The sequence below is a fragment of the Ranitomeya variabilis genome, chromosome 5, assembly GCF_051348905.1.
Source record: "Ranitomeya variabilis isolate aRanVar5 chromosome 5, aRanVar5.hap1, whole genome shotgun sequence".
Classification (NCBI taxonomy): domain Eukaryota; kingdom Metazoa; phylum Chordata; class Amphibia; order Anura; family Dendrobatidae; genus Ranitomeya; species Ranitomeya variabilis.
The window spans coordinates 47,315,577-47,338,734 of NC_135236.1; the positions used below are offsets into that span (position 1 = coordinate 47,315,577).

At 40.5% G+C, this 23,158-nt stretch overlaps 1 protein-coding gene across 1 annotated transcript in view; it reads left to right on the forward strand.

Moving 5' to 3' along the window:
• Positions 1-3,879: 3,879 nt before the first annotated feature.
• C3 (complement C3) overlaps positions 3,880-23,158 on the forward strand; it is a 74,899-nt gene continuing 55,620 nt past the window's right edge. The window contains exons 1-11 of the mRNA XM_077261790.1: positions 3,880-4,015; positions 10,335-10,521; positions 11,505-11,667; positions 13,259-13,329; positions 13,868-13,962; positions 15,361-15,443; positions 15,534-15,621; positions 17,527-17,629; positions 17,810-17,930; positions 20,700-20,815; positions 22,994-23,140. Coding sequence (XP_077117905.1) covers positions 3,954-4,015; positions 10,335-10,521; positions 11,505-11,667; positions 13,259-13,329; positions 13,868-13,962; positions 15,361-15,443; positions 15,534-15,621; positions 17,527-17,629; positions 17,810-17,930; positions 20,700-20,815; positions 22,994-23,140 — 1,236 coding nt within the window. The 5' untranslated portion in view covers positions 3,880-3,953. The remainder of the gene's footprint in view (positions 4,016-10,334; positions 10,522-11,504; positions 11,668-13,258; positions 13,330-13,867; positions 13,963-15,360; positions 15,444-15,533; positions 15,622-17,526; positions 17,630-17,809; positions 17,931-20,699; positions 20,816-22,993; positions 23,141-23,158) is intronic.

The window sequence follows — 23,158 nt, forward strand, 5'->3', positions numbered from 1 at the left end:
GAGACTGCAACCTGGTGTCCTCGTTATTTACTGCGACCTGCACTGCACCATAACATCATCACCACCCACACCTTTCATTGGGCGCCCCTCAGCAGGGTCACGGACCGGGTCTAGCCACCGTGACAACCCCAGGACAGCGACTCAGAGGCCCGGTACCGGGTACCCCTCGGCCCTGCGGTAGTGGGGGCGCTACAGTTTTCGTACTGCATTCATGTACTGACTGTGGTTCTTGTGCTACATTCATATATACTGATGGTGATTCTGGTGAAATATTGAAGCACTGATAGGTGTTCTGGTGCTCCTTTCATGCACTGACGTTGCTTGTGCGGTATTCATGTACTGACAAGTGGTTCTCATGCTGCATTCATGTACTGACCATGGTTTTCTTGCTGATGTACTGATGATGGTTCTGGTGCTGCACTAATGTGCTGACATTGGTTTTGATCTTATACACATGCAGCTGCAATCCATAATGTGCTTCATGACTGGTAAAACTTAAAAATACATAAAATTTTGAAATTTTGACATAGCGAGTTTATGCTTCAAAAACTCATTTAGAGTTAGTTTGTGTTCACTATTACCTTTTTTTAAGCAGAAACTCAGCTCTCCAAATCCTCAAATGTTTAACAGTTGGTTCTGGTTATGTATTAATGTACTGATGGTGGTTCTGGTGATGTATTCATGTAAGTATCCCTTTATATTTTCCTGTCTCCCTTGGGATTGATTCAGCATTGAAATGTGTCCCTTGAACCAAAAAATGTTATGTACGCCTGAGTTAAGCTTTGCGGTTCTGTAGGGGTCATTATACTGTTTTGGGGAGCAGTGGGGACATCATACAATGTCAAAAGGAGATATAGGGGTACCATACTGTGTATAGAGGAACTTGTATAGGGAGGCGGTGGGAGTACCATAATATGTATAGGAAAGCTGTGGGGGCATAATATTGTGTAATGGGGAGCTATGGGCCATCATACTATATATAGCAGAGCTGTGGAGACATCATACTTTGTATAATGGAGCTGTGAGCCCACTATAGTGTGTATAGGGGAGCTGTATATTAAGAAACTCAGGTGACATTATTAAAGTGGACACTTAAGAAGCATTATTAGGGCTCTCAAAGCAAGAGGGAAAATATGGGCACTGTTTTCTAGAGCATTTGCACAGTGCATTAATATTTTCTAGCTGACAACTTTATCATATAGAGGGCACAAAGGAGGCATTATTATTATGTAAGAGGCACAGGTTGGGCATCATTATGTGGGCCATGAAGAGGAGCACTATCATTGTGCCAAACAGAAGGTGCAGTAATAGGGACACGGCGGCAGCTGCTCAGCATTTGGGTATCAGCAGAATGAGGAGTTTGTGCAAGTTGGGAACAGATGGGGATGATGCAGGAAAAGTGAGAAGTAAAATGCGTGTTTGCTATAACATCTACAGATAAGTCGTGGCTAGAGAAGTTGCCATGTCTGTCTGGGCCATATGGAAAAGACGAGAAAAGTGAAAACTCCATCCAGGAGTTATCAGGATAGCAGGTATCATTAAAGGGAACCTGTCACCCCGTTTTTTCCGTATGAGATAAAAATACTGTTAAATAGGGCCTGAGCTGTGCATTACAATAGTGTATTTTGTGGACCCCGATTCCCCACCTATGCTGCCGAAATACGTTACCAAAGTAGCCGTTTTCGCCTGTCAATCAGGCTGGTCTGGTTAGATGGGCGTGGTGTCTTCCCCCAGATCTTGCTTATTTTTCCGTTGGTGGTGTAGAGGTTTGCGCATGCCCAAGTCCAGAATCCACTGCACAGGGGAGGGAAAAGAGCGCGATCTGCGCTATTCCCCTGGTGATCGGTGGGGGCGGCCATCTTCCTGTGGCCGTGCGTGCGCAGATGGAGCGCTTTGCTGCCCGGGGCTTCAGGAAAATGGCCGCGGGATGCCGCGCGTGCGCAGATGGAGATCGCAGCAGCCATTTTCCTGAAGCCCCGGGCAGCAGAGCGCTCCATCTGCGCACGCGCGGCCACAGGAAGATGGCCGCCCCCACCGGTCACCAGGGGAATAGTGCAGATCGCGCTCTTTTCCCTCCCCTGTGCAGTGGATTCTGGACTTGGGCATGCGCAAACCACTACGCCCCCAACGGAAAAATAAGCAAGATCTGGGGGAAGACACCACGCCCATCTAACCAGACCAGCCTGATTGACAGGCGAAAACGGCTACTTCGGTAACGTATTTCGGCAGCATAGGTGGGGAATCGGGGTCCACAAAATACACTATTGTAATGCACAGCTCAGGCCCTATTTAACAGTATTTTTATCTCATACGGAAAAAACGGGGTGACAGGTTCCCTTTAATCGCTTACAGCTCAAAGACTAGTACTAGGAGGAAACCTACACATGGTGACCAGATCACAAACTATAGCTACCATATGTAGAAACCCAAGCAAATTCCAAGAAATGAAAAGTGTAATAGGAAGCCATGTAGCCCTCCTTGTAAGATCATCTCCCTTTTATTCCTACTGTATTTTCTTCCGTTGTTTCTCTTGTGCCAACTTATTCATTTTTCTAATACTCCTTTTATTGGATATTTTGTTTTCTAGGACAAATATGTGAAAAACAAAATGGCCACTATTACAGCTCCCATAAAGTTTTTTTAACATAGCTTTTCCAAGATTTTATTCGGCTTAGCTGCTGTTACACATGTGTTCTGGATCCAGGCTTTGCTACCCAGTCCACAGTCCGCTGACTGTACTCCATGTCAAGCTTTTCAGATGGCCCAGCATCTTTCCATCTGATCATCTACCTGGGCCTATATAAGGCCTACCAATATGCACACATGGGCATTGGTATGAAGGCTTCTAAGTGCTCCTTAGTCCTCTGTCCCTGCAGTCTTCAGGACTTCTGCTACCTGTTTGAGTTATCCGGGCCCTCTGCTACCTGTTTGAGGTATCCAGGACCTCTGCAACCTGTTTGAGGTATCCAGGGCCTCTGCTACCTGTTTCTGGCCTACTGTCTGCCTGTGGTTTCCAGGACCACTTTCACCTGTCTCTAGGACCCCTGCTACCTGATCACAATCTCTTGTCCACCTACAATCTTCAGGACCTCTGCTACCTATATGCAGTCTACAGGACCTCTGCAACCTGTCCCCAGTCTCCTATGCGACTGAGGTTTCCAGGACCTCTGCTACCTGCTCCCCAGTCTCCTATCCACCTACTGTTTATAGTACCTTTGCTACTTGTTTTCTGCATGCCTCACTTGCCTTCTGCACGGACGCCCACCCAGACGTTTCGCTTTGAAGATCCAGCCTAACATCTGCTTTGTCTTGCAGCAAAATAGAAGTGGGATCAACCAACTAGTTTTCAAATAACAGCCTTACTGTGAAACATCGCTTTCTCACTTCTGTAAGACTGATCAAAAAGTTAAGAAAAAACTAAAATTTTGGATATTATTATATAACAAGACGGTATTGCTATTACAGACTATGGTAAAGATATGTGACAACCCTATAGGAAGAGTCAATGATGGCTTCATTATGGTCACTCATCTTTTCCGATAAATAGATAGGATTGACTTATGTATCAGTAGATGGAAATTTTGCAGGTTCTCTCGGAAACTATTGAATCCTCTTTTCCACATAACAGACCAACCTTTTTTACAAATGGTTACATGAGATTTAGGGCCCCCAGTACAGATCTTCTCATAGGGCCCATCACTGATCACTGTAAAGTTTCTCATTCTTTGTTTCGATTTCCCCAAGCTTGATGAAGTCTTGCAGATCATCGAGTGTGAAGGACACAACCTCTGTGTATTTTTCAGTATCTGCAGCTTTTACTGGAAATTACAAAGTTTGCAAATCCCTCCAGCTCCTCCTTGTTACTGATTACAGAGAGTGTTTGCTTTGTCCATACCAGAGATGATATAAAACTCCACCGGCCAGTAGAACCTGCATAGCATCCTGAATACACCATGGGGTGCAGGGTTCTGTGTCTGACCCTCCTCGCCCTACTGGCCGGTTGCTTTGGACAACCGTAAGTAAGATGTATTTGCTAGATATTATATGTTATACAGACTGAGGAGTCAGAAGATTGTAAGCTTTTTAGGCAGGGCGAGTGACGAACGGGCTCAGTGCCAATTAACTTTGGGGGCCTTGCAGATAGCAATTCGAGGAAGCAAACAAAATCACCCAACAGTAAATAACCATGTTTAGGGGCAATGATTTGTAGCATTACATTGGAACTTTAGGGCAATATTCTATATGCGATTTACAGTAGTATTATGTGGGCATTTGATAATATTTCAATCTAGTACAGTAGGGTTATGTTAAGGATTGCCAACCAGCCAGGCGTGCCTGGACAATCAGTAAAAATAAGGCAATTATTTTTCCTACTGTCCATTAGAGAATTTGATGCATCTGTATTGGAGAAGCTTGTAAAGATTATTATGACTGTAATTATCATTGGATGCAGCGAATGTCTTCATATGAGAACTGAGGACTGGAGACATAAATCCCCTATAATTGTATTACTGTTTACAATGTGTCAGGAAAAATGTTGTCTTTCTGAGTTTTTGATAAGGCGTCGAGAAATAATAAAAAGTCAAGTTGGCAACCCTGATTAAGTGTCTGGTAATTAATAATACTATGATGGTGATATGCAAGCTGAATTATTATTTAAATTTTTTTTCTAAATTATTATTTAAAAACAGATATGATAATTATCATATAAAGAAGGAAAGTATGGGAGGAAAATGTTTACTCTGTTATGGCTTCATGGTTAAATCTGGGTGTAAACATATCACGTCTTAAAGGGAGACTTTACTCCAACAATTTTATTTTAGTTCATTCATGTAGCATTGTAGGGGACGAAGCAGCAAAAACAATTTGTTCTTTTAGTTTTCAAATCTGTTCCTCTGTTGCTAGCAAAAATTATTTTATTGAAATATGCAAATGAGAGTGCTCGATGCACCATAGGTGTGGCTAAATGCCTGAATGCACCACACAGTTTTATAGAAAGCTACCGCCTTCTTCTTTGTCAATTGAAAGTGCTGATTAGTCCAGAGCCAGCAATGTATGAAAATAAATGCCTGTTTCTGTGTTGGCGCCAGCGTACACTCTCCTCTCTGCCGTCATAACTTGTCTCCTCTCTGCTGATATTACCCATCGGAGAAGTAAGTATACACACCACTCTCTCCTCTCTGCTGATATTAACCATCAGAGAAGCAAGTATACACATCACTGTCTCCTGTCTGCTGATAATCATCGGACAAGCAAGTATACACATCACTCTCTCCTCTCTGCTGATATTAACCATCGGAGAAGCAAGTATACACATCACTCTCTCCTCTCTGCTGATATTAACTAGGGATGAGCGAATATACTTGTTGCTCGGGTTTTCCCAAGCACGCTCGGGTGGTCTCCGAGTATCTGTGACTGCTCGGAGATTTAGTTTTTGTTGATGCAGCTGCATCATTTACAGCTGCTAGCCAGCCTGAGTACATGTGGGGGTTGCCTGGTTGCTAGGGAATCCCCACATGTAATCAAGCTGGCTAGCAGCTGTAAATCATGCAGCTGAGGCGAAGAAAACTAAATCTCTGAGCAGTCACAAATACTCGGAGACCACCAGAGCAATGAGTATATTCGCTCATTACTAATAGTAACCATCGGAGAAGCAAGTATTCACATCATTCTCTCCTCTCTGCTGATATTAAACATCGGAGAAGCAAGTAAAGACATCACTGTCTCCTCTCTGCTGATATTAACTATCGGAGAAGCAAGTTTACACATCATTCTCTCCTCTCTGTTGACAATGCTGGCTTCTGAGTTATATCTGAGGGATTTCAGCAGCATGAAAATAGTGATGTGCTTGCTCACTTCTATACTCTATGTCTATATACTGTAGTAAGTGATGTCAGCAGAAATGATAGAGTGACATTCAGTCCTACAAAGGGTCAATGTACTTATGCAACAGTTTTATCTTCAATCAACATAACAGGAGGCGTCGGCATGAAAAATAAGCACCAAAGCTTTTAGCCATGTCAGTGGTTCACAGGGCACTATCATTCAAATATTGCAATACAGTTTTTTAGGGGGGATGGGCAATATAGGAATGAATTTAAAAGCTGATATAATGATTTTTATTATTGCTTCATTCTTTACAAATAATTATGGTCTGCGTGGCTTCGAGATTTGAGCTCAAGGAGGATTCCACTCCACAGACATAGTGAGCAAAGAACTTGATGCTCTAGTGTAGATGCAAGAGTTTTTGAAATTTTATTTTGGGGCGGCAATCAGTTGCATACACAAAATGGGACATTTCAGTCTATTTGGTCTTCGTCAGAAAAGATTGCAAGATAGATAACAGGATTAATTGGAAACTGTCATGAGTTCAATGGTTGCTTGCTTTTGCTCTTATTTTATTTTCACTACTCCCCTGATTATTCCGTGCTGCAGTGGATACTGCGTTCTAGGCATACTTACTGTTCAGCATTTCAGGAGCAAAAGGATTTAGGAAAATGGTATATATGGTAAAGAGTCAACGATCACTGAAAAAAAAAATCAGCATTACAATATACAGGGACATGTAAAAGTTTGAGCACCCCTGGTCAAAAATTTTTGCGTCCATTTTTCCAGTACCATAACTTTTTCATTTTTCAGTCGATATAGCAATGTGAAAGCTTCATTTGTTTTGTTGTGGGATGAGTTGTACTTTTGAAAAACACAACTGGTTTTAAAATATCGTGTACTGGGAAATGAGAAATAAAAATGCGGTGAAATTGCAAAAAAAGTGCAATTCCACAATAGTTTTTTGAGGGTTTTTTTTTACCTTGTTCACTAAATGCTAATTATTTTTTATTTAAGCGGTGAAAAAGGATTCATAACTGTGTAAATTTAAAAAAAAATGGCCCCAATTTCAGTGACCCGTAGCGTGTCAATTTTTGGGAATCTGGGGTTGGGTGAGGGCTTATTTTTTATGCACCAAGCTGACATTTGTATTGATTCTATTTTGGGGCAGATACGATGTTTTGATGTTTTATTGTTATGTTGTTGCGACCAAAGCAACGTAATTATATACTTTCATGGTTTTCAATTTTAAAATTACAAAAAGGAAAATTGGCCACTGCAAAAGTTAGTGCACCCTTTATGGTTAGTACTAGGGTTGAGCGACCTTTAGTTTTTTAGGGTCGAGTCGGGTTTTGTGAAACCCGACTGTCTTAAAAGTCGAGTCGAGTGAAATCGGCCGACCACCGTGAAAAGTTGGGTTTCGGCCGAAACACGAAACCCAATGAAGGAATTTTTTTATTATATTAGTTTTTTTTTTGTTTTTTTCTCTCTCTCTCTCTCTCTCTCTCTCTCTCTCCCCTCCGTCCCAGCACAGAAAATTTCGTATTGCGCATTCCAAATCCCTACTGCGCACAAGCGATACCATGACGATAGGCGTTCACTCCCCTAAGACCTATGTCATCACTCTGCCCACGCTCATTCATTGGCTGAAAAAATGGCGCTAAACGCGTCATACGAAACACGACTTTGGCGCCAAGATCGCGTACCGCATGGCTGACCCCGCACAGGGATCGGGTCGGGTTTCATGAGACGCCGACTTTGCCAAAAGTCGGCGACTTATGAAAATGAACGACCCGTTTTGCTCAACCCTATGAACGACCCGTTTCGCTCGACCCTAGTTAGTACCTAGAAGCACCCCCTTTTAAAAGTTTCACATCTTGTAAACACTTTATTTTGTAGCCAAACAGGTCTTTCAATTCTTATTTGAGGGATTTTCATACATTCTTCCTTGGAAAATTCTTCCAGTTCTGTGAGATTCCTGGGCTATGTTGCATCCTGTTGTGAATTAGACTTTTTGGCTCCCTCTTGTGGTTACTAGTGATATGACTCTGGGATTTTCTTCCCTCAGTTTGCACCCAGCTGGGTCGTTAGTTCAGGGGTGTTGCTATATAAACCTCCTGGAACCTTAGTCCAGTGCCTGGCATCGTTGTAATCAGACACATTCTGTTTGCTCCTATCTGCTGGTCCTGGTTCGTGCAAAATTAAGCTAAGTCCTGCTTCTTTGTTTTTTTGGTTATTTGCTTGCTCTCATTTTTGTCCAGCTTGTACTAAATGTGATTCCTGATCTTGCTGGAAGCTCTAGGGGGCTGGTGTTCTCCCCCCGGGCCGTTAGACGGTTCGGGGGTTCTTGAATTTCCAGTGTGGATATTTTTGATAGGGTTTTTGCTGACCATATAAGTTATCTTTCTATATTCTGCTATTAGCTAGTGGGCCTCTCTTTGCTAAATACCTAGCTCATTCTTATGTTTGTCTTTTCCTCTTACCTCACCGTTATTATTTGTTGGGGGCTTGTATCCAACTTTTGGGGTCTATTCTCTGGAGGCAAGAAAGGTCTTTCTTTTCCCTTCTCGGGTTAGCTAGTTCTCCGGCTGGCGCGAGACGTCTAGAACCAACGTAGGAACGTTCCCCGGCTGCTGTTATTTGTGGTGCTAGGATTAGATATATGGTCAGCCCAGTTACCACTGCCCTATGAGCTGGTTTTTTGTGTTTGCAGACTTAGAAATTATTTCTGAGACCCTCTGCCATTGGGGTCATAACAGCATCCTATGCTATTTTGGGGTCTAGCCACAGATTTGCAATGATGTTCAGATCAGAGGACTGTGAGGGTCATTGTAAATCCTTCAGCTTGTGCTTTTTGATGTCGTCTATTGTGGATTTTGACATGTGTTTTGGATCATTATCTATTTGAGGAAGCCATGTTCCTTTCAACTTCAGTTTTTTTACAGATGGTGTTATGTTTGCATCAAGAATTTGTTGAAATTTCAATGAATCTATTCTCCTGTCTACCCTTGAAATGTTCCCAGTGCCCTTGGCTGCAACACAACCACGAAGCTTGATTGATCCATCCCCATGCTTAATGGTTGGCAAGATGATCTTTTCCTGATATTCTGTTCCCTCTTTTCGACACACATATCTTTGATCATTGTGGCCAAAAATTTCTATTGCAACCTCATCAGTCCACAGGACTTCTTTCAAAAATACATCAGGCTTGTTTAGACGTTCTTTTGCATTCTTCTGAAGCTGAATTTTTTAATGAGGAGGCTGGAGAGGTTTTCTTCTGATGATTCTTCTATGAAGGCCATATTTGTGCATTTGTCTCTGAACAGTAGAACAATGTACCACAACTCCAGAGTCTGCTAAATCTTTCTGAAGGTCTTTTTCAGTCAAGCGGGGGTTCTGATTTGCCTCTCTAGCAATCCTATGAGCAGCTATAACTGACAATTTGCTTGGTCTGCCAGATCTTATCTTAACCTTCACTGTTCCTAGTAACTATCATTTCTTAATTACATTTTGAACTGAATTAATGACAACTTGAAAACACTTTGCTATCTTCATATAGCCTTCTCCTGCTTTGTGGGCCCTCACCATTTTCATTTTCAGAGTGCTAGGCAGCTGCTTAGAAGAAGCCATGGCTGCTGTTTCTTGGCACAAGGTTAAAGGAGGCTAGGTTTTTACAAAGCTGGGAAATTGCATCACCTGGCCTTTCCTAACGATGATTGTAAACAAGCCATAATCCTATCAGGATAATTAAAGTCTGAAACTTTGGTCAAAGCTATCTGAGCACACAAATTTCCAAGTGTGCCCAAACTTTTGCATTGGCCCATTCTTCTTTTTTAAATTTTTTAAAGTGGAAAAAAATTTTTTTTGCCTAAAATGCAATGAAAATGTGGCATCTTTAACGTTAGGCCTTTTAGAGATCATTTCACCTTCAACTTGCTTAACTGTTCACAATAACAGAAATATTAACTAGGGGGGCCCAAACTTTTACATACCACTGTAGATCCAAGCTAGATCTATGATTGTTTCAACATGCCATTAAGTATTTATGCCAATTGGATATAGCATAAGTTAAGAGGAAATCATTCTTGGCGTGTCCACCCCAATGGTAGAGACTTAGGTCGTGGTGTCCACTGTGGTATTGTTTATTAAGGCTATACCATATTTAATATATAGTTTGAGTAGGAATTAATTGTCATTATGATGTAGGAAATCTGTGGTAGTATTACGGAAGCACATTATGGCACTACTATATGTTTTATCTATAGAGTGTTATTTAGGCTCTGTTCCTGTATGGCTATTCAATTCAGCATTGCATGTTTTAGTTTTTAGGCACTGTGTAGAATAGCTATCATGGACGTATTATGGCAGTATCAACCTCCATTTCCCTTTCTCCAAAGTAAGAAACAATAGAAAATTAGCTCCCCAAAAGTTCTATCCAGGGGCCCCATACTCCTTAATGTCTGTTCTGAACATTTTGACTGATGTCTTTATTTTTGTGCCTACGACAGATGCACTCTCATTACACCTAACGTGCTACGACTGGAAAGTGATGAAATCATCGTCGTAGATGGACACAACAAAGCTTTCGAGGCTGAAGTTGAGATTTATGATTTTCCTAAGAGAGTTTCAAGTTTAGCAAAGCAGAAAATCTCCCTGAATAATGGCAACAAATTCCTGGGCACAGCCACAGTCAAGGTAAAATTATGGTATTAGGCAACCGGTACTAATACATAGCATACAGGGTGGGCCATTAGTATGGATACACCTAAATAAACTGGGAATGGTTGGTGATATCAACTTCCTGTTTGTGGCACTTTAGTATATGGGAGGGGGAAAACTTTTCAAGATGGGTGGTGATCATGGCGGCCATTTTGAAGTTGGACATTTTGGATGCAAGTTTATTTTTTCCAATGGAAGAGGGTCATATGACACATCAAACTTATTGAGAATTTCACAATAAAAACATGGTGTTCTTGGTTTTAATGTAACTTTATTCTTTCATGAGTTATTTCCAAGTTTACGACCACTTATAAAAAATGTGTTCCAAGTGCTGCCCATTGTATTGGATTGTCAATGCAACGCTCTTCTCCCACTCTTGACACACTGATAACAACACCGCAGAAGAAATGCTAGCACAGGCTTCCAGTACCCATTGTTTCAGATGCTGCACATCTCATATCTTCACAGCATAGACAATTGCCTTACGATACGAGATGTGCAGCATCTGAAACAATGGATACTGGAAGCCTGTGCTAGCATTTCTTCTGCGGTGTTGCTATCAGTGTGTCAAGAGTGGGAGAAGAGGGTTCCATTGACAATCCAACACAATGGGCAGCACTTAGAACACATTTTATAAGTGGTCATAAACTTGTAAATAACTCATGAAAGAATAAAGTTACGTTAAAACCAAGCACACCATTGTTTTCCTTGTGAAATTCTCAATAAGTTTGATGTGTCATATGGCCAACTTCAAAATGGCCGCCATGGTCTCCACCCATCTTGAAAAGTTTTCCCCCTCCCATATACTAATGTGCCACAAGCTGGAAGTTGATATCACCAACCATTCCCATTTTGTTCAGGTGTATCCATATAAATGGCCCACCCTGTACATTTGATATTGATCCTTCATCAGACTCTTTATAGAACATTTGTTATTTTCTTCTTTCGTTTCTTGACAGATTCCATCTAAAGATGTAGCTAAAGACCCCAAAACTAAACAATACGTTTATGTGACGTTGAAGTCTCCGGTGTGCAATATGGAAAAAGTTGTCCTGCTCGGCTATCAGAGCGGATATATTTTCCTCCAAACTGATAAAACAATCTACACGCCCGCGTCTACAGGTAAAAACACTGGATTTTTTAGATCATGGTAGTGCAGATACCGTTCAGTACTGCTCACTGTAGATGAGGCAGTGTGGGTGATCAATGAGCTATTTGGCAAATTTTGCAATAAAAAATTGTATTTTAAGTCTTGCAGGAAAGGGACATGGCTTATTTAAAAGGGGCAAAGCATTATTAGGAAATAATATGCTACAAAAAATGCCCAAATTCTGGAGCATGAATAAGTCTAGAAGAGGGAAATAGAGCCCACAATAGGGTGATACCCTATGGAGAGAGAGTAGGCGAGTGCTGGTTACATTCATCTAGTGGAGTTGTGACAGGCAAAACTACTATGCAGCCAGGAAGAAAAACAGCTGCTGCTGCTCCGTGACTAGTGGATAAATCCAGTTGGATGAACACGTAGGTGGTCTGCGCTGCTGGAGTAAATCAATTCTTCAGAAATGATGATGAAAATAAGTTTTTTTTATTCACAATGTATTCATTTGTTTTTTTTCTTTTGATAAAGATCCTATATCTATGCCAAACAAACACGGCGCATCACTCCAAGAACACCATTCCAATAGTGAAACATGGTGGCAGCATCATACTGAGGGGATGTTTTTCGGCAGCAGGGCAGGGAAAATGGTATGAGTTAAGGGGAAGATAGATGGCATGAAATACATTGATATTCTTTAACAAGACCTGTTTCAGTCTGTCAGATGATTTGAGACTGGGATGAAGGTTCACCTTCCGACAAGACAATGACCCAAAACATACTGCTAAAGCAACACTTGAGTGGTTTAATGAGAAACGCTTAAACATTTTGGAGTGGCCTAGCCACAGCCCAGACCTTAATCCAACATTCTCACCTTAATCCAAGAAAATGAGAATCTTCAAGAATCTGTGATCAGACTTGAAGATTGCTGTTCACTAGGGGAAACCTTCTAACTTGAAGGAGCTGGAGCAGTTTTGCCTTGAGGAATAGACAAAAATCCCAGTGGCAAGATATGGAGAGCTCATAGCCTTATCAAAAGTGACTTGTAGCTGTTTATGCTACAAAATGAGGCTCTACAAAGTATTTACTTTAAGGGGGTGAATAGTTACGCACACAAAAGTTTTCACTTGTTTTGTTCTATTTGCTGTTTGCTTCACAATTAAAAGAAAACCAAATATTCACAGTTGTCGGCATGCTCTTTACATGAACTGATGCAAACCCTCAAAAAAAATCTGTGAAATTCCAGGCTGTAAGGTAGCAAAACAAGGATAAAGCCAAGGGGGTGAAATCTTTCACAAGTCACTGTATTTGTTTTCCTAAAGGAATCTTATTCTCTTTAGTTGTCTAAAGGAGCTGACAGAGACCATTAAGTTAAAAAATTAAATAAATAAAAAAGCGACTCATATAACCAACCTTGATGCACCTCCATATCGAAGCCCTTGTTCCCTACCGGTCTCTTCACTTTCTGTCCTTAACAGCTGCACTAGCCACAGCGGTGATACATTGCTTACCTCTGCAGAAATACAATGGTTCACCACTCACCAGCACTGCTAGAAAAGAAAGCAATGCAGCCTCCTTGGTGCCATTTATTCTATTTTTTCTGCATTTATTCCACAGTTCTCTACCGCATCTTCTCTATGAACTACAAGATGTCTCCTGTCAACAAGGCTGTCATCGTTGAGTTTCTGGTAAGGTCACTGTGTCCTTTTTCCTATTTCTGATCACAAATACTGTACATCCAAGAAACTAAAGTTCCCAAGCAGAAGACAGAAAGGCAGTAATGTCACGACACAACTGTGCCACCAAAGGCGGAACTGTACAAAAAACACATTTTATGGAAATTAAATCCAGCAGTAGAAGAACATCGCCTCGTAGTATCGTGATCTTGATTTTGGGTAAAGCCACAAAAACAATGTGAAGACCTTGAATATATTTAAACACACTTACCGTAAATTAAGGATAAGTCAAGCATGGTGGAGGAAGGTGGTCATGGGATGCCCTTGAACATTGGAATCTGCCCAGACCATTTCTGGTTCCACATTCTTAAGACATATTCCCCGAATCGTTTGCATATACCAAATTACTAAGTATAATCCGATAATGACAATATGATCATTTCTATTATTACTTAGTTATGTTCGTTTTCTATATGAGGCAAATTGTCCCAGATTATATTACTTTTACATCCATTACATTAATTGCTTCACTTTCTTGTCTTCTATATAGACGCCTGAAAATATAATTGTTAAGAAAGATACAGTCAAAACTGAAGGAGAATCTGGAATCATTTCCTTATCCCACAAACTACCAGAACTAGTGAGGTAAATATCACATTTCTTTCTCAGACTTGTAATTTTGAGATATTAGAGTTTGACATAGGAAAAGATTTTCACAACCCCATTTACTATAGAAAAGAAAGACTATGAACAAATGTGGTGGAGCATTTGGGACCATATCCTGGCCAAGTCGAATACATACATGGAAATTTATATTTTCTATAACTTGTAGAAAAAGTTAAATCCTTGTCTGATAACTGCTATTACTAATCAGTAGAGATGAGCAGACCAATTTAATGTGAATTCAATTCGTGCTGAATTTTAAAGAATTCGTTAAACCCCGTGAAGTCAAACAATTTGTGATTCATTTATAATAAATCATCCAAAAGGCCCATCATCATTTTACACATTGCAGAAGATTACATCAGCAGGGAGAGGATCATTTCACTTTGGGCACGGCTGGGCTGACTTCCAGATATCATGTCACGTTGTAAATTACAGACAATCGGTAGGACTAATATAGCCTGTATAAAAGCAAAAGCAGGGAACACAGCTGCCATTTTGGGGTGAATCTGGATAGTCATAAGACTTCACAGCTCAGCTACAGCCATAAAAAAATGAAGAAACTGTACAAATAGTAAATGTGAGGGCACAGCAGTAAAGAATATTTGTGTGTAGTGTTTAGAAAGGAAAAGAGAAACGGCAATTGGAGGCTTTAGAGTAGTTTATGGTTCACAGAGAATCAAATTTCCTGGCAATGATAGGTAATGTGGTAGATCGGCTCACTTGGCTGCACTCGGAGGTGGACACAGGAACACTGCGGCTTGAAAGATGCATTTGGTTTATTTAGGACAGTATAAACCAAGGGTTAGCACAAAATAAACACTGCCCTCTGGGCAAAAAACAGCAATGTTAAACAAAAACTGTAGCTTAAGGTACAGTCCTTCCTCCTCAGGACACAAACCACTGGAGAATCCTCTCTCCAGACACACAACACCTCTGCTTCCCTTGAAAGCCACAAACTTAAACCGAAGACCGTGTGACTCCATCATCATCATGTGACTGATCACATCATTGTGACATCACACAGGTCCTGTCAGGCTCTGCAGGTGGAGATAAGGTGGACATTCTCCCACCCGATCTATGAATGTCCACATAAAACCAGCTCATTTATGCAACTTTTAGTTTAAGCCTCACAACACTTTAGTGTGCTGGAGAAAAGTACTCTGGCTTTATATCACTGACGTCATTAAGCGGAATGACACATATCTCCTCTCCAGTACTTTACAAGTGACTTAGTCACAGTACTTACAGTGTTTCTATAAAGAATGGCATACACAGCACATATTAATAAAACATATAATGCTAATATAAAGCATGTTATGAATGAAAGTGCCAGACAGCACTCGTATAATATAATGCCATATTGATCTACCCCTCCAGTGTGGGTGTATGGACTATATCAGCAAAATATGAAGATTCTCCGCTACAAAATTATACCACAAACTTTGAAGTGAAAGAATATGGTAAGAGAATATTGATAGACATAAGTTTAATAGCAGTTTGCAGTGCGTCCTTCAAGCATTACTATCAATGTCTAATTTTCCTCCTTACAGTCCTACCAACATTTGAGATTTTGCTGATTCCGGAGCAGAAATACTTTTATGTTGATGATCCTGAATTTATAGTGGACATTACAGCAAAGTAAGTTCAGTACGGATGAAATATTTGAGTGCTTGATCGGAAAATGACACACAGATCTAAAACGACAACATGCAACTTCTTGATGGAAAAAGAAAATATATATTCTAATTTAAAACAATTCATTAAAAAAAAATCTAAGGGAAAAAGTTGGCCAAATCAGGAAATGTGAAAAGTCTATCTGGCATTCGTTTGGCAAATAAAGAGAAAAAAATGAATGGTTGGTTCTGGACAGAGATAAGCATCTGCTAGAGTCTGGTAGAGGCATATTACCAGCTCCTCATGTGTGTTGAGTGGTGAGGAGAAGTTCAGCCATAAACCATTGTAGGTGTCGTAGATTAATCCCATGCACCACTCTGTAACCTGTGCACCTTGTGAAGCCCTCCACAAGGTTGTATCAGAACAGAAAAATCCAGGAAACAAGCCACCAGATGTCCACCTTTAGGTTACATTATTGATACACAAAGAATTCACATGCGACATTTCGGCTGCACCGGGCATTTATCAAGCTATAAAGCTCATACTTGTTATTTTTATGGCTTAATAAGGCCCTGCATGGTCAAAACGTCACATGTGAGTTTTTTATGTACCAATCAAGTAACCTAAAGGAGGACATCTGGTGCCTTGGTTACTGGATTTTTCTATAAACCATTGTATGCGTGTCCAGCCTTATCTCATGTTCAATCTTTCGCAGCACACCACTCCACTGCTTCTTGGCTTCCCGATTGCCATGGGACAGCATGTTCCTGATGACTCACAGTTCAGACTAGCAGCATGGTTGCACCGTTGACCCAAATTACGTGCTCTCCCATGCTGCTATCAGAGGCAGCTTTTCTTCTGTAGCATCAGAGGAGTGTAGGGGCACTGAAGTTGTCCAGAACCATCTTTAATGGTGTTGGCTAGAGATGAACATATCGATCCACGAAGGATTGACTATGAGCAGAGTTTTCTGAAAGTCATGTTTCCATGCGAATTTGAACACTTTGAGATTCAAGTCGTGAGGATCGCAAAAAAAACATGCCCAGCACCATTTCCCATTCTGCTACAGAAGACTAATGACAGTTTTTCTGTTGCCACATGGGCCTTCCCGTAATGCCCTGAAGCTATGGCATCACATGGTCAACCGCAGTTTATCAAGCAGATTATCATATCTTGTACAGTGGTGGCCTGTGCCTGGGTTATCAGAATGCAACGGTTTCCAGTGGATTACATTGCTCTCTCGCTCTGTGTGATTGGCTGCAGTGGTCAGATGACTAGAACAGCTCATCATCCGATGTGCCATGCCGGTCGTTCCCATGGATCCAGTGCTGGATCCACAAGGGTTTTAGGTGATGAGTATTACTCTGAATATTATCCTCGATAGACCTATATCGGAAAGCAGAACATTTTTCAACGCTGGACAACTACTTTATGTGTCACCTATCTCCAGATTATTAAAGCTTGTATCTCAGTAAGAAAACAATGAGTTTAAGAATGAGACTTTTCAGTTGTTAAAATATAGTTGGGGTATATAATTCATGGTTCTTGAAAGCCAACATTCTAGATAGTTCAATCTAAAGAATCTTCTTTCAGTCTATCCATTGATATGTTAGTGTTGTTGCAAGGGTCCTTCAATGATTTTCATTTGGCAAATCCCAAAAATTAGACTTTTATACATCAGATCCTTAATTTACACCAAACATGAGCAGGGGAGGTGCCTGATACCTGTTCATCTCCATAAAATAGTTAGAATCTTCATCTTAGCCAAATATGACTGTAAATGGTGGAGTTGTGACTGAAAAGTCATCTCATGTCGGTGGCCTAATCACGGTGTTTGAGTACAAGTGATTCTGATACCTGAATATCTGCACCATCTCACAACTCCATGGGTTATGATATTTGGCTTCTTTGTTTTGCTCTTAACACCAGGTTCCTCTATGGGAAGTCTGTAGAAGGTACCGCCTTTGTAATATTTGGGGTGAAGAAAGATGATGTAAGGACCAGTCTACCCAATACCTTGAGACGGATTCACGTAAGGAAAAATATTTCTAAATCTGGACAAGATCGTATTTCCTTCTTTTTTTATATTAGAAGGAATTTGTTAAGTTTTGGATTCGAAAAATATTTTAAGATTCTTGCAGGAAATTTCTTGATCTATTTAAAAGCCTGTGTTGTTTATCTTCGTTCTCGATGACCTTCATTGGTCCATTAGATTGAAGATGGTGCAGGGACTGCTACGCTGAAAAGAGAAGATCTTGTGAAGAGCTTTATCAATGCTGATGATATGTTGCAATATACCTTATATATGTCGGTTACTCTTATCACTGATTCTGGTGAGTATGTGGAGGGGGATCATTAAAATACCGAAGTAACGAACCTAGATATCACAGTTATTTACTTACATATTTGTACAGGCATATCTTCATGTCTGTTTATAGGCCACTTGTATCTAAAACCCTGTCAAAACCTTTTTTTTCATTCCCGAGTTTAAAAAAAAATTCTTATTTACTTATTTAAGTTTCTTTAAAAAGTTATTTCATGTTAGACATTGAAAATTAAAAAAAAAATAGAAAAAGTTGCAATTCAGCCCATCACTTATCTATTAGCGATAAGTATCTCAGGAGACTTCAAGGGTAGACAACCCGTGGTCTATGTGTGGTACACGGAGAATGCACTGGTCTGACTTCAGGGTCAAATAGCTCTTAATAGTCCAAAAAGGAATGTTCTCCAGCCCCAAAGGAAAGCCTTTAAAGGTAATCTGTCAGCAGGTTTTTGCTACATCATCTGTGAGCATATATACCTGAGAAACAAAATCGGAGTCCAAGTCCAAATTGAAAAAAGTAGTATACAAATTTTTATTCCACAAATAGGTCACATACAAAATAGTAATATCATTTAACAGTAAATAAATAGATGATACAGCGAGTAAGACTGAAGAAGATACTGAAAGTAAATGGTGACAACCCCTAGAAAAGTCTGCATGTGTTTCATAGTAAAGTACTAACAGTGCTTATCATAAAGGGAGTTTTATGGCCAGGAAGGTTACCTACTATATATCATACATCCCACAACGGGGTCAAAGTCAAGTATACCGCACTAGAAGTCAATCCCGGTTCCATAATCCTTACCCATTATGCAGACTCCCAAAGGTCACCACCAAAGCCCCAACGCGCGTTTCGCGTCAGGGGGCAGTGATCTATGAGCAGCCTGATGTAAACAAAGAGAAGCTGAATCCAGCAATGCATCACTTTACGGGTTTAGTGGTTCTGACACAATCAGAGTTTTTAGATTTAGCAATGCAGCAGAGCTGTGGAAGCAAACCCCGCCCAGTCTAGGCTTTGTATAGACAATGTCCGTAGACAGTGAGGAGGCTATCACAGGAGGGGGCATGTCTGACTAGCCTGCTGTGTCCCAGCAATAATTAGCTCCTGGTGCTATAACAATCATTGTAAGTAATCCAAACCTTGGACCTTGATAAGGGAGGCATCGATAAAATCTGTGTTTAACCCCTATAGAATGCTGTCTTCAGATTACAAAGCACTAGTCTGCCGACATATTGCCTTAATCATATAGGATAAAAGAATTGGCAGAATGTGCACATATTTAAAAAACAAAGCAAAATGCTCTTGCGTTTTGGGTAGATCTATTATTAAGGGTTTTTCTGCCCGAAACGCGTAAGCATTATCAGATTGTTTAACAGGGGCACATTTTGCCATTTTTTAATGTTATTTGAGTAAAGGCTGAGTTTTAACTCTATTTTTTGGTGCTGGAGAACATCCTGATTTGGACCATTGATAATATCAGCCTATAAAGGGTATTGCTAGCTTGTCACAATAATGTATGTATTTAATGAGAAATTGGAGGTTTGTCCACTACTTTTAAATGCTTTATGATTAGACCCAGAGAGAGAAAAGTATAAAAAAATAAAAAACACTTTCTTATATACTTGTCAAGTGCCACTTCTCTGCCCGGCGGCTGGCAACCCCCTCTGAGATTTTGGATTCCTCTTCTGGCAGGAATAGTCACATGATTGCTGTAGCCAACCAGAGATGACTGATTAATTGAATCCTTAACGTTCTGTCTGAGCGGAAAAAAAACAGTGATTCCTCCTGCCTAAAAGAAGGAAGCCCGTAGCAGAGCAATGGAGTGGAATGTGTTTGGGAGCTGAGTATAGTTTATTTTTTATTTTTGCCTCACCCTGGGTCTTAAAAGTAACGATGAAGATGTTTTCTAATAGGTTAATTGGTTTCCTATAAAAGTGACCCAGAATGAGGTTATTATAAACAGTGACTGATTAGATATTTTATGCAGATAATTAACAGGTTAGATTTTTTAGGACATTACAAATTACACCTAATAGTCATTTAAAGAGTAACCATTGTTTTAATTTTTATTTTATAAATCAATATTATACATGAAAATAAGCAACTTTCCAATATATCTTATCAGGGAAATCTGCTTCTTTCTCCTCCTGGACTGATCAGTCATTCTCAAAATTCTCAAATCACAGGTAAAATCTGTATTCAGTGAAGACAGATTGTTACATTACTGAGATAGAAGGAGGTTCCGGCTGATGAGATTCTATGAAGACGAGGAAAGGTGGAGTATTAAGACAGAGCTCATCCCACCTCCCCCGCTCTCCATAGAATCTCATCAGTATCACTGTAATTTCCTATCTTTTTGCTGCGAATGTCAATAGTCACAAATTTTACCTGTAAATTGAGACTGAAAGATAAGTCCTGCCTGAGAAAGAAGCAGATTTTCTTGCATAAGATATATTACAGCGTTTCTTATTTTCAGATGTGCTATTGATTTATCAAATAAAAACGAAAACGATGGTTACACTTTAACAAAGTTGATCGAATTTGTACGGATTCGGTGGCCAAATCTGAATTTGCCATATTCATGCCATATTGGTACCTCATTTCCAAACACTTCTATTGACTCAAATGACATTCGGCTTTGTTCGGCGAATTATTTGCCCCCGATCGTAATCGGAACCACATTCTGAAAAATTTTCTCAAATCTACTTTTTAAGAGATGAATTTTCATCCCTCAATGTAGTCCTGCATTCACCTCCTGAACTCCAATCTTTCTTTTAGGCAGTGAAATTGTGGAAAGTGAACTGGAAGACATTCACATTGTCAAATCACCATTTAAAATTCTATTTACCAAAACCGCCAAATATTTCAAGCCTGGAATGCCCTTCGACTTTACGGTATGTAACCCTTGTTGATCTATATTTATGGAAGTAAGTCCATAATTCATATGTGTGTGTGATGATACCAAAATACATTCCTCACCGCTATCTTGGACATTAATGGGCACAATCACAAGGATAGGCAAAAGATGTGAGTCTCTACTCTGGAATCGGCAACTCAAGAACAAAGAGTCGTAAATGTTCTAAAAAGATGAGGACTTTAACCTACAGATCTCTGGAATTCACAGGCTGTTGATCCAATGTTATAAATCATATTTATAAATGATTTGGAGCTTCACAGGTTTGAGTCCTTGGTTCCACCGAATATACATATTATTAAAGGATGTATACGGATGAAATCATACTTTTGTATAGAATTAATATTTTTTAACCATGAAGAGTTGAAACTAAAGAATGATTCACTTACTCATAATAAAGCAGGATCAGATTTACAGTTCTATTCCATAAATTACAGTGCCTACAAGAAGTATTCAACCCCCTGCAGATTTAGCAGGTTTAATAAGATGCAAATAAGTTAGAGCCTTCAAACTTCAAACAAGAGCAGGATTTATTAACAGATGCATAAATCTTACAAACCAAAACGTTTTGTTGCTCAGTTAAATTTTTATAAATTTTAAACATAAAAGTGTGGGTCAATTATTATTCAACCCCTAGGTTTAATATTTTGTGGAATAACCTTTGTTTGCAATTACAGCTAATAATCGTCTTTTATAAGACCTGATCAGTCCGGCACAGGTCTCTGGAGTTATCTTGGCCCACTCCTCCATGCAGATCTTCTCCAAGTTATCTAGGTTCTTTGGGTGTCTCATGTGGACTTTAATCTTGAGCTCCTTCCACAAGTTTTCAATTGGGTTAAGGTCAGGAGACTGACTAGGCCACTGCAACACCTTGATTTTTTGCCTCTTGAACCAGGCCTTGGTTTTCTTGGCTGTGTGCTTTGGGTCGTTGTCTTGTTGGAAGATGAAATGACGACCCATCTTAAGATCCTTGATGGAGGAGCGGAGGTTCTTGGCCAAAATCTCCAGGCAGGCCGTGCTATCCATCTTCCCATGGATGCGGACCAGATGGCCAGGCCCCTTGGCTGAGAAACAGCCCCACAGCATGATGCTGCCACCACCATGCTTAACTGTAGGGATGGTATTCTTGGGGTCGTATGCAGTGCCATCCAGTCTCCAAACGTCACGTGTGTGGTTGGCACCAAAGATCTCGATCTTGGTCTCATCAGACCAGAGAACCTTGAACCAGTCAGTCTCAGAGTCCTCCAAGTGATCATGAGCAAACTGTAGACGAGCCTTGACATGACGCTTTGAAAGTAAAGGTACCTTACGGGCTCGTCTGGAACGGAGACCATTGCGGTGGAGTACGTTACTTATGGTATTGACTGAAACCAATGTCCCCACTGCCATGAGATCTTCCCGGAGCTCCTTCCTTGTTGTCCTTGGGTTAGCCTTGACTCTTCGGACAAGCCTGGCCTCGGCATGGGAGGAAACTTTCAAAGGCTGTCCAGGCCGTGGAAGGCTAACAGTAGTTCCATAAGCCTTCCACTTCCGGATGATGCTCCCAACAGTGGAGACAGGTAGGCCCAACTCCTTGGAAAGGGTTTTGTACCCCTTGCCAGCCTTGTGACCCTCCACGATCTTGTTTCTGATGGCCTTGGAATGCTCCTTTGTCTTTCCCATGTTGACCATGTATGAGTGCTGTTCACAAGTTTGGGGAGGGTCTTAAATAGTCAGAAAAGGCTGGAAAAAGAGATAATTAATCCAAACATGTGAAGCTCATTGTTCTTTGTGCCTGAACTACTTCTTAATACTTTAGGGGAACCAAACAGAATTCTGGTGGGTTGAGGGGTTGAATAATAAATGACCCTCTGAAAAGACTTTTCACAATTTAAACAAAAAATAAACAAAGAAATAACATTCTTTTTTGCTGCAGTGCATTTCACACTTCCAGGCTGATCTACAGTCCAAATGTCACAATGCCAAGTTAATTCCAAATGTGTAAACCTGCTAAATCTGCAGGGGGTTGAATACTACTTGTAGGCACTGTATGTCAGATCGGTTGGCCTGTTTTTTTTACATTCTAATGTGCCTTCAATTTTAATAATGACCCCAAGGAACACTTTCAATGGTTTTTACCCTATAAATATTTATCATACCTATCTTTTTATTTCCCAAGGTGTTTGTGACAAACCCTGATGGTTCTCCAGCAATTCGCGTCCCAGTCGCGACTGAACCAATAAAAGTGGAAGGAATGACAGGACCAGAGGGAACGGCCAAGCTGACATTGAACACGGCCTCAAGTTTAAGTTCACTTAAAATTACTGTGAGTATCAGCAAATTA